The sequence below is a fragment of the Scyliorhinus torazame genome, chromosome 17, assembly GCF_047496885.1.
Source record: "Scyliorhinus torazame isolate Kashiwa2021f chromosome 17, sScyTor2.1, whole genome shotgun sequence".
Lineage (NCBI taxonomy): Eukaryota > Metazoa > Chordata > Chondrichthyes > Carcharhiniformes > Scyliorhinidae > Scyliorhinus > Scyliorhinus torazame.
In genome coordinates, this window is record NC_092723.1 from 15,867,610 (window position 1) to 15,880,075 (window position 12,466).

The 12,466-nt window shown below is 50.9% G+C and overlaps 1 protein-coding gene across 13 annotated transcripts in view; it reads left to right on the top strand.

The window, feature by feature from the left end:
* The window catches only part of nfasca (neurofascin homolog (chicken) a), a 338,294-nt gene that overhangs the window by 216,480 nt on the left and 109,348 nt on the right, over positions 1-12,466 (top strand). For all 13 annotated transcript variants that reach the window (XM_072480092.1, XM_072480091.1, XM_072480095.1 and 10 more), the window contains 2 exons: positions 6,741-6,852; positions 10,705-10,889. In XM_072480092.1, coding sequence (XP_072336193.1) covers positions 6,741-6,852; positions 10,705-10,889 — 297 coding nt within the window. The remainder of the gene's footprint in view (positions 1-6,740; positions 6,853-10,704; positions 10,890-12,466) is intronic.

The window sequence follows — 12,466 nt, forward strand, 5'->3', positions numbered from 1 at the left end:
TACCGCTGGCCTCCTAAAGTGTTCCACTAAAACAGCTCTGGAACCGCAAATGGGATATGACATCAGAGCTACAGGGTATCCTGGGACTCTGAGACAGTCCAATTTCTTTCTTGTTTCTTCAGTGGCCATTTGTTTGTGAATCTTTGGAATTCAATATTTATCCTTCAGTCAACATGGCCAGATGGACTTTCTGGCCATTATCACATTGCTGTTTGTGGGAGCTTGCTGCGCACTAATTTGCTGCTGCATTTCCTGCATAACATCAGTGACTATACTTCAAAAGCACTTAATTGGCTGTCAAGCCCTTTGGGACATCTGGTGGTCATGAGAGGTGCTTATATAAATGCCAGTCTTTATTTTCTCTGTACCCCGGGGGGCTGGGGATTCTCAATAATTGAATGTATTCAAGACAATGATCGATGAAGTTTATGGTGCTAAAATAACTAAGGGATGTGGGGACAGGGTGGGAAGGTGGAGTTGAGGTTGAAGGTTGGACATGTTCTCAGTAAATGGTGGGGCAAATTTCCTACAGCTGGTCCTATTTCATGGGCGGGATTCTCCGACCCCCACCCCGCCGGGTCGGAGAATCGCCGGGGGTCGGCGTGAATCCCACCCCCACCATCCTCCAAATTCTCCCGCCCCCAAAAGAATTGCCCCAGCGTGAGTCGTGCCGCCCGCCTCAGAGAATGGCGGGACCCGCGCGACTCAATGGGCCCCGGGGCTCCACGAATTCTCAGGCCCGCGATGGACCGAAGTCCTGCCCGTTCGTTGCCGGTCCCGCCGGCGTAAATTAGAGTAGGTCCCTTACCGGAGGGATCTGGCGGCGCGGGCGGTCTCCAGGGTTCTTGGGGGGGCGCGGGGGGATCTGGCCCCGGGAGGTGCCCCCACAGTGGCCTGGCCCGCGCGCAATCGGGGCCCACCGATCCTGTGGTCCTCCGCCATTCCCGGTGCGGAAGCAAATCACTCTGCGCATGCGCGGGGATGACGCCAACACGCACTGGCGCTCCTGTGCATGCGCCGACTCGCGCCGGTCGGCGGAGGCCCTTCGGCACCGGTTGGCGTGGTGCCAAGCCCCTTTCCCGCCGGCCAGCGGGGCGCAAACCACTCCGGGGCGGGCCTAGTCCCTGAAGGTGCGGAGGATTCCCCCGCCAAATAGGGATTCATAGATTCATAGAATTTACAGTGCAAAAGGAGGCCATTCGGCCCATCGGGTCTGCACCGGCTCTTGGAAAGAGCACCCAACCCAAGGTCAACACCGCCACCCTATCCCCATAACCCAGTAACCCCACCCAACACTAAGGGCAATTTTGGACACCAAGGACAATTTATCATGGCCAATCCACCTAACCTGCACATCTTTGGACTGTGGGAGGAAACCGGAGCACCCGGAGGAAACCCACGCACACACGGGGAGGACGTGCAGACTCCGCACAGACAGTGACCCAAGCCGGAATCGAACCTGGGACCCGAGAGCTGTGAAGCAATTGTGCTAACCACAAGGCTACCGTGCTTCATGGGCGGGATTCTCCGCAATCGGCGCGGTGTCCGCTGACCGGCGCCAAAAACAGCGCGAATCAGTCCGGCATCGCGCCGCCCCAAAGGTGTGGAATTCTCCGCATCTTGAGGGGTCCAGCCCTCACCTTGAGGGGCTAGGCCCGCGCCGGACTGATTTCCACCCCGCCAGCTGGCGGGAAAGGCCTTTGGTGACCCGCCAGCTGGCGCGGAAATGACTTTGCCGTGCGGCGCATGAGCAGGAGCATCAGCGGCCGCTCACGGCATCCCCGCGCATGCGCAGTGGACGGGTCTCTTCCGCCTCCGCCATCGTGGAGACCATGGCAAAGGCGGAAGGAAAAGAGTGCCCCCACGGCACAGGCCCGCCCGCGGATCGGTGGGCCCCGATCGCGGGCCAGGCCACCGTGGGGGCACCCCCCTGGGGCCAGATTGCCCCGCGCCACCCCCAGGACCCCGGCGCCCGCCCGCGCCGCCTAGTCCCGCCGGTAAGAGAGGTGGTTTGATTCTTGCCGGCGGGACAGGCATTCCAGCAGCGGGACTTCGGCCCATCGCGGGCCGGGGAATCGCCAGGGGGGCCCGCCAACCGGCGCGGCGCGATTCCCACCCCCGCCGAATATCCGGTGCCGGAGAATTCGGCAACCGGCGGGGGCGGGATTCACGCAAGCCCCCGCCGATTCTCCGACGCGGCGGGAGGTCGGAGAATCCCGCCCCATATGTTTGGTCGGCTGGAATTGAAGAGTAATGTAGGGACTGTCTAAAATTCTCCAATACCTTGTGTGTATACAGCTTCTGTATAAAACATCTCACTAAGACACTGCAGGAGCATTACCAAAAATAATAGTTAGGCCTCTTCCTTTTTCTAATGCTCCTGCACGGTAAACGTTTCATGATGTTGTTTAAATTGAGACGTTAGATTCTGAAAGTGAGCATCATTTTAATATAACTATAGAATAGACTAACCTGACATTGTCAGCTTTGGCTTAGTTAGCAAAACTCTCGCGCCTTAGTCAGCGAGCTTGGGCTTCTGAAACCTGAACACAAAAATCTGGGTTGACAGTCCAGTAATAGATGTCTGCAGCACAGAACAGGCCATACAGCCCATCACGTCTGTGCCGGTCAAAAACAATCACCTAACTATTCTAATCCCATTTTCCAGCACTTGGCCCATAGCCTTGTCTGCCTTGGCATCGCACGTGCACATCTAGATAGTTCTACAATGTTATGAGGGTCTCTGTCTCCACCACCCTTTCAGGCAGCGAGTTCCAGACTCCCACCCCCCTCTGGGTGAAAAGGTTTTTCCTCACAGCCCCATTAAATCTCTGCCCCCTGGTCATTGATCCCTCCACCAAGGGGAAACGTTTCTTCCTGCCGACTCTATCTGTGCCCCTCATAATTTTATACAACTCAATCATGTCCCCCCTCAGTCTCCTCTGCTCCAAGGAAAACAACCCCAGTCTAGCCAATCTCTCTTCATAACTAAACTCTCCAGCCCAGGTAACATCCTGGTAAATCTCCTCTGCACTCTTTCCAGTGCGATCACATCCATCCTATAATGTGGATTCCAGAACTACACACAAGCTGTGGCCTAACCAACATTTTATATAGTTCCAGCATAACCTCACTGCCCTTAAACTCTATGCCTCGGGCAATAAAGGCAAGTATATCATATGCCTTCTTAATCACTTTAATCACCTGTGCTGCTACCTGAAGGGACTGGTGTGGATGGACACCAAGATCCCTCAGATCCTCATTGTTTCTCAGGGTCCTCCCGTTCATCATTCATTCCCTTCCCTTGTTTGCCCTGCCCAAGTGCATCACCTCACACTTACCTGGATTGAATTCCATGTGCCACTGATCAGCCCATTTACATTCTTCTGTAATCTAAGACTATCCTCCTCAGAGTTACCAGCCCACCAATTTTCGTATCGCCCACGAGACTCCTGGTCAACCCTTCTACATTCATGTCAAAATCATTTGTATCAACCACAAACAGCAAAGGCCGCCGCAACACTGATCCCTGCGGGGCCCCAACAATGCAATATTTAGAGGTTGCTGCACTGTTGGAAGCGCTGGCTTTGAAATGGAATGTTAAATAAGGAACTATCTGTTCACTCAGGCAGATGCAAAAGATCTTCTGATGCTGCTTCAAAGAGGAGCAGGCTAGTTCTCCTTCGCGTCCTGACCAATGCTTATCCCTCAATCCACCTGGCTATAAACAGATGACCTGATTGCTGCTGTTAGTGGGAGCTCATTGTGTGCAAATTAACAGCTATGCTCCGACATTACAGCAGTGGTTATGAAAAAGAATCCTTTGTTGGCGACAAAGCTCATACGGACATCTTGGTCTTCTGAAAAGCACGCTATAAATGCAAGTTTTTATGCATTGTCTCCCAAATATATTCAAAGGAAAAGACCCTTCTGTCCTTAGAAGACGTGATTGGCGGAATTTAATATGGGCAACAGGGATCTTACCCACTGGTTGGTGAGATTAGTGAGGACACCTTGTAGCCTCTTCAGGAATTCCCATTGCATTCATCATATCAGACAATTGGGCAGCAGTAACGAGCCTTCGCCGAGGCCCCGAGGTCAAGGACCTCAGTGGGGTGGGGGGGAGCTGCAGGATGCAAGAGACAATCAGAGACTGGGAGTTCCTTATCTCTCGACAGCGACACCTGAGAGCTGGTGACTGCAGGAAAAAGCCGAAGAGAAAAAACAAATCAGAGATGTGAAAAATGCTTGTTCAAGCTGGTGGGGTGATTGGAGGCAGGGGTCATGTGATTAAACCTTCAGGGTTGGCAACTCTGTTTGGCCGCTGTAAATTTTATGTGAGATGGGTCAGGGCCATCTCAGTCCAGCTCCCGGTCTGCATTGGTCCCTAACTCAGCACTAATTGGCACTTAGCTGGTTGTCTGAGAGGTTGGCGGATGACCGATGGCGGAAATGGGAAAGTGTAAAAGATGCTCTTCAAAGGTTGGCACCCTGGCACGTTGTTGGGGCAGATTAAAGGGAGTTTGACCCTTCCTCGGTGAACTTGGAGCTGATCTGGGAGAGCTCAATGCTGACAGCGAACAACCCCCAACATGGAGATTGCTCCAATGGGCAACACCCTCCATTATCTTGATAAGCATAGATAAAAACATTGATGTATAAAACAATGGTGCAGTGGGCACAAATTTCTACGGCTGGCGGAGGTGGGGGGTGCGGGAGTAAGGTACATTTTTGGTCCAGTGTAGATCTCCAACTATTACCATTAGTGCTTTACATTCCAGTTTCTCTCCCAGGGATTAATGTTCCTGACCCCCCCCCCCCCCCCCCCCCCCCCCCCCCCGCAGAGATGCATCAAACAAATTCATCTCCAGGCAATTAGGAACGAGCAGTAAATTCTGGTATTGTCAGAGACACTCACATCCCACGAAAGAATTTATAAATTACAGAGGATAAGCAACCATCTTGTTTGCTGAATTTTATTTGTGGCCTAGAGGTCAACTGAAGCCTGTGGGGATTGACACTGGGCTTGAGGAAACAAATGGGTGTGTACGAGTAAAATGATACAGCAACAAAAGTGATTTGTGACTGGGGATTGTCATCACTGAAATTTGTGTATTTGCATCTTTCAAAAGTTATCAGTTTTGTGGTATTTTCTTTCAAATACCCCCCAGGCAGGTGATTATCCAATTCTCTTTTGAAAGCCATGAATGAATCTGCCTTTGCCACACTCTCAGACAATGGATTCCAGATCCTAACCACTCCTGCGTAAATGGGGATTTTCCTCACACCACTATTGGTTGCTTTACCATTCGCATCAAATCAGAGTCCTCTTTCTGCCAATGGAAACAGTTTCTCCTGAGTAGATCCCTCATAGTTTTGAAAAGCTTTGTTTAATTGCCCCTCAAACTTCTGCTCTCTCAGGAAAACCACCCCGCCTTGTCCGATCTATTCATGTAACTGAAACACGTTGGGCGGGATTCTCCGACCCCCCCCACCCCCCCGGCCAGGTCGGCGAATCGCCGGGGGACGGCGTGAATCCCGCCCCCGCCGGCTGCCGAATTCTCCGGCGCCGGAGAATTGGCAGGGGCGGGAATCGCACCGCGCCGGCCGGTGGCCTCTGGCAGCGCCCCACCCCCCCGGCAATTCTCCGGCCCGCGATGGGCTGAAGTCCCGCACGTGCTATGCCGGTCCCGCCGGCGTAGATTGGAGCTGGTCCCATACCGGCGGGACCCGGCGGCGCGGGCGGGTTCCGGGGTTCTTGAGGGGTCGCGGGGGGATCTAGCCCCGGGAGGTGCCCCCACGGTGGCCTGGCCCGCGGTCGGGGCCCACCGATCCACGGGCGGGCCTGTGCCGTGGAGGCATTCTATTCCTACACGCCGGCCGTGTAAGCCTCCGCAATGGCCAGCGCGAAGGTGAATCCCTCTGCGCATGCGCGGGGATGACGTCAGCAGACACTGACGCTCCCGCGCATGCCCAGACTCGCGCCGGCCGGCGGAGTCCCTTCGGCCCCGGCCGGCACGGCGCCAAAGGCCTTTCCCGCCGGCCGGCGGCGCGCCAACCACTCCGGCGCCGTCCTAGCGCCTGAAGGTGCGGAGGCGACTGCACTGCGCCGTTTCTGCCCGCCCCGCCAATTCCCGGAGAATCCCGCCCCTTTTATCTCCAGAAATTCCTGAAATTTCCTTCTGCAGTCTCTTTAATGCCTTCACATCCTGTCTAAAAATGTGGTGCTGAGAGTTGCACTCAATGTGGGGGGAAATAAAGTTGACTAAGTGGCTCAGATTGCGATCCAGATCGCGCCATCGGTGCTTGCATGAATCACACCTACTTTCACTGCGAAAATGACACTGTCATTGTTGTGGAAAATTCCACCCACCATGTCCCCATCATTAAATAAATGATAACTTTTCCGCGCATTAACCAGATACGGTGCTGGCTTTAAACACCTGACCTGAACTTCTGAAAAAAACCATATAACTGCATTTCTTTTCTTCTTTACATCTAACCACATATTTTAACAGCAACTTTACTAGTAATAACAATTCGGTCCCGCCAGCCGGCCAATGGGGTTTCCCATGGTGGGCACCCCCACGCCGTCGGGGAATCCCCGGGCGTGAGTGCGCCGCCGGCGAAACGGAGAATCCCGCCGACGGAGAATCCAGCCCACTATTTTTCCCAATGTTGTTTTCTTTTGGGTTTTTTTTTTTGTCCGTTAATCCGTTGCTGTGTGTATTTGTTTCCAGCTCGACCAGTCACAGAGCAAATCCCAAGGTTCATGGCACCGACGGGAACGTCCAGCAGCAGAATCATTCTGCGAGGAGAAGACCTTCTACTGGAATGCATCGCATCAGGAGTGTATGTGAAAGCAGAGATCTAACAAATGTTCAGTCATTCTCTGGGTGCAGGTGTCATTGGCAAGGGGGGGGGGGGGGGGGCGGTGGGCGTTGTTGCCCGTCCTCAGTCGCCCCAAGAAGGAGATGATGCTCACAGTGGGCAGTCTTGTGGTGGGGAAACAGTTGCAAGTAATTGTTTGATTCAACTGAGTGTCGCTTCAGAAGGCAGAAAGAACCACATTGTTGTGGGGGCTGCAGTCACATATCGGCCAGACTGTGTGCATGCGTGCTTGCATGCGTGAAGGAAGAGACTATTCAGCCCCTCAAGCCTCCTTCACCACCATATATGATCATGGCTGATCTGATAATAACCTCAAATCTACATCCAGCGTACCCCTGATAAACTATCATGCTCTTGTTCGCCAAGAATCAATCCACCACTGCCTTAAAAACATTCAAAGACTCTGATTCTCCTGACTTTTCAGGAAGAGAGTTCTAAAGACTTAATACCCTCTGAGAGAAAAATGTTTCATAGAATTCCTACAGTGCAGAAGGAGGCCATTCGGCCCATCAAGTCTGCATTGGCCCTTGCTCCGATAGAGCATCCCTACCTAGGCCCAATCCCCCACTCCTAACCCTGTAACTCCAGCTAACATTTTGGGCAATTTAGCATGGCCAATTCACCGAACCTGCACATCTTTCGATTGTGGGAGGAAACCGGAGCACCCTGAGGAAACCCACGCAGACCACGGGGAGAACGTGTAAACTCCACACAGACAGTCACCCAAGGTCAGAATTGAACCCGGGACCCTGGTGCTGTGAAGCAACAGTGCTAACCACTGTGCTACCGTGCCGAATATCAATTTTAGATGGGTGGCCCCATTCTGTGCCCATAGTTCTAGGGTGCGATCTTCTGGCCATGTTACGCCCAAAAGGCAGCGCAACGCGGCCGGTAGATGCTAGGAGATCCCTCTTCCACAATCTACCCGGCTTGCCACAGCTCACGCAATCGCATTAGATCTCGCAAGATGCTGTGATGCGAATCCGGCCATTGTGGGCAGATCACTCTTTTAGCAAGTCTGCATATTCGAGCTGGACAGTTTCACTCTAATATGCATTCCCATGATCTACCCGAGGCGTTGGCATCTAACCCCTTCACCTTGGAGACCTCGGGCAAGCACTGTTCAGTGCTGGTCTCCACAAACGGGGACCAGGCGGAACGGCACTCATGGGGGTCTCCCATGGGATTGGAGGCCCCCGGGTGCTCGCCCTCTGAACAGGGTGGCACCCTGGCACGACTGATGCCACCTGGGCACCTTGGAAGTGCCACCTGGGTGCCAGCTAGGCACTTGAAAGGTATCCAGGTGGCGCTGACAGGGGCATTGCCAGTGTACCAGGGTGGCAGTGCCAAGCTGGTATTTTCCCCATGACAGAGATTGGGTCTGGAGGTGGCGGTGGTGGTGGGGGTGGGGGGGCCTGAGGTCCCCTCATAGGTGAGTTACGGGGTGGGGGGGGCGGGGGGGAGAGTCAAGTGTCGAGAGTGGAGCTCCTCAGTGCAGAAAACAGGACCAAGTGTGGCCTTGTTGAGGCGTTCCCCACTAAGGCCCAAATCTATCCGAATGGGAACAGAGTCTCGTTCGATTGGGTTTCTCGATATTCCAAGCGCCAGGAAGCATCCGGCTAAAGGCACTCATTATGGGACTCACACCCCTAGATTCTCCCACAAGAGGAAATATCCTGTCAAAATCCATCAGGATCTTACCTGTTGCCTCTTATTCTTCTAAACTCCAGCGGATACAAGCCTCGTCTGTTCAACCTTTCCTCATAAGACAACCCACTCATTCCAAGTATTAGTCTGGTAAAACCTTTCTGAACTGCTTCCAATGCATTCACATCTTTCCTTAAATAAGGACAATACTGTACACAATACTCCAGGTGGTCCCACCAGTGTTCTATACAACTGAAGCATGACCTTCCTACTTTTGTCTTCAATTCCCCTCACAATAAATGACAGCATTCCATTAGCTTTCCTAATTACTTGCAGACTAATCTTTTGTGATTCATGCGCTAAGGCACCGAGATCCCTTTTGACAGCTCTGAGCTCTGCACTCTCTCACCATTTTGGTAATAAGCTTCTTTTTTATTCTTCCTGCCAAAATGGGCAATTTCACATTTGCCCACATTATACTCCATTTGAGAGATCTTTGCCCGCTCACTTAACCTATCTATATCGTTTTGTAGCCTCCTATGTCCCCTTCAAAATTTACTTCCCTACCTACCTTTGTGTCATTCTAAAATTTGGTAACCAACGCTTCAATCCCTCCATCCAAGTTATTTATATAAATTGTAAATAGTTGAGGTCCCAGCACTGATCCCTGTTACACAATATTCATTACATCTTGCCAACCTGAAAAAGATACATTTATGCCAACTCTCTGCTTCCTGTTAGACAGGCAATCTTCAATCTATGTCAATATGTTACCCCCTACACCATGAGCTTTTATTTTCCGCAATAACCTTTGTCAAATGCCTTCTGGAAATCTAAGTACAGTGCATCCACCGTTTCCCCTTTATCCACAGCACATGCTGCTTTCTCAAAGAACTCCAATAAGCTGCTTAAACCCTTTCAAGAAACCATGTACACTCTGTCTGGTTACTTTGAGCTTATCCAAGTGCTCTGCCAAACAGTTATTTGATAATCGCTTGTAACATTTTTCCCTGTGACAGATGTAAAGCCAACTGGCCTGTATTTTCCCGCTTTCGGTCTCCCTCCCTTTTTGAAGAATGGAATTACTTTTGCTATCTTCCAATCTAATGAGACGTTCCCCAATTCCAGGGAGTTTGGGAAAATTAAAATCAATGCGCCAACTATGTCAACAGTCACTTCGTTTAAGACCCGAGGGTGGGGTCCATAGATGCCCAGGTATTTGCCAGTCTGTAACTCCAGAAATTCACTCAGCACCACCTCTCTGGTGGCTATGATTTTTCCTAAAATCATGGCAGTTCCCCACCTACTTGTACCAAATATTTCCTGATTTCCAGCTGCTTCTTGTATCCTCGACACTGAAGACTGATGCAAATTACTTGCTCAACCCACCAGCCGTTGGCTGGTTTTCCATTATCAATTCTCCAGACGCGTTTCTATCTGTCCAACTCTCATGTTGTCCACTTGTTTCTGTTTTTAATATGTATAGAAACTCTGTTTTTATATTTCTGGCTGGCTTTTTCTCGTACTCTGATTTTCCCCTCCTTATTAATCGTTTTGTCATCCTTTGTTGGTCCTTATGTTAAGTCCAATCTTCTGACCTTCCACATGTCTTTGCACAACTAAATGCTTTTGCTTTAACTTTGATACTATCTTTAACCTTTCCAGTTCACCACAGTTGGTGAATCCGACCCCTGGACTTTTTCATACTTGTTGGAATCCATCTATCTATTCTGTGTATTCTGAAATATCCCTTTAACTGTTTTCCGCTTCATCTCTGTTGACCTATCCCTTGACCCAATTGGCCAGTTCACGTTTGCCAGCTCTGTTTTCATGCCCTCGTAATTGCCCTCATGTGGCCTCCTCCTATTCATTGGTCAACTGTCCATCACTATTCACAACTGGAAGGGCAGACACGGTCTTGGTTGGCGTCTCGTCTGAAAGATTGCACATCTGACGGTGCAGCACCCCCTCAGCTCTGAATTTTGGGTGCCCGTCTAGATTTGTGTGGTCAAATCTCTGCAGTGAGACTTGACTGAACAACCTCCTCACTCAGGAGGCGAGTCCTGTCCACTGAGCCACGGCTGATCCATTTTTTTTTAGCTTCGAACTTCTTCAGCCTGAAGCAAAATCAATCCATGTCTCTGAAATAATTCCTCTAATTTTCAGGCCCACGCCGGATATTATTTGGTACAAGAAAGGTGGGGAACTGCCATGGCCAAAGGTACGAATCGAAAACTACAACAAGACATTGAGGATCTCGGATGTCTCCGAAGAAAACTCGGGCGAGTACTTTTGCCTGGCTTCAAATAAAATGGGAAGCATAAGGCACACCATCACAGTGAGAGTGAAAGGTAATGACTCGATTCAGATCCGTACAGTCACTGCTCGTGCTCCCATCTCCCCCACACTCCCTGCATTCTGTTACATTGAATGTTCCTCTGTTACATTTTCATCTGTAGAATCAGGGCCTGGAGGAGGCGAAGTGGCCCCTTCATCCTTTTGTGCCATTTACTAACCTCCCAATTCTGCTTTCCCACCTCACCCCCATATCCCTCAGTCCCTTAATGTCCAGATATCGATTGTTCTCGGTCTTGAATGTACTCAATGACGGAGCATCTACAGACTTATAAAGATTCACAACCCCACTGATTGAAGAGACTTCTCCTCATCTCAGTCCTAACTGGCCAACCCCTTGTCGTGAGACTGCGCCCTGGAGGAGACAGGGGATAGAACCTCTCAGCATTTACCCTGCGGAGCCTTCTCTGAGGTTTATACGTTTCAAAGAGGATTTATTTCAATTTAAATCACAGTTGGGGAGAGATTTCATTGCAGATTAGCTCTTGTCAGCCAAGTTGCTCTCAATAGCAATATTGAATGAAAATGCCCAGAATTAGGCCTTTCAGCTCTCAGATTCAGCGGTCGGATATTACTGAATGCCTCCAAAACTTTTGGAAGTAAGTTGGATTTACTGACTGATAAAGGTTTTATGGGGAAGCCTTCAGAGAGGTTTGTGTTGCGTTTCTAAGACCAAATTCATTTACTCATCATTTATCTGTGGTAAGATGTCAGTACTGAGAGATGGAATATTTTTTTCTGTCCTTTGCCCCCATTTTCAGCATCAAGTACTTGTGGCACTGGTCAAAGCATTTTTATTTTTTATTTATTTTAAATAAATTTAGAGTACCCAATTCATTTTTTCCAATTTAAGGGGCAATTTAGCGTGGCCAATTCACCTACCCTGCACATATTTGGGTTGTGGGGGCGAAACCCACGCAGACACGGGGAGAATGTGCAAACTCCACACGGACAGTAACCCAGAATCGAACATGGGACCTCGGCGCCGTGAGGCTGCAGAGCTAACCCACTGCGCCACCGTGCTGCCCTGCACTGGTCATGGCAAAATGGAGTGAAAGTCTTCTCATTAACCCAGGGCCCTGCAATGAAGTGAAGCTCTGCTCATTAACCCAGGGTCCAGTAATGGAGTGAAGCTCTGCTCATTAACCCAGGGTCCAGTAATGGAGTGAAGCTCTGCTGATTAACCCAAGGCCCTGCAATGAATGGAAGGGTTCGGACGCGTACCCGTCGACAATCATACTGCTTGTTGAGGGGATGAAATCCCCAACTGACCCAGATTTTACATCCCCTGTGCAATTTCAAGCTCGGAGCATGGGCAAGCGGACCAACTTTTGGCATTCAAGGGCGGGGTACACGGGAATGGAACAAATGCTGGACGAGGATTTGGGCGTTTCGGGGACTGAGTTGAGGTGGTGTTTTGAGAGAGTGTTTTCTGTGCTGGGCTCAGCACAGTGTGGAGCTCCCAGCACATCAGGCTTGGTTGCCTCTGTCACCCTTTGTGCGTGGGTCAGCCCTAGCTGCAGACCTGCAGATGGGTATTGTTTACTCAGCAGGGAGCTCCTCATCCTGTGAG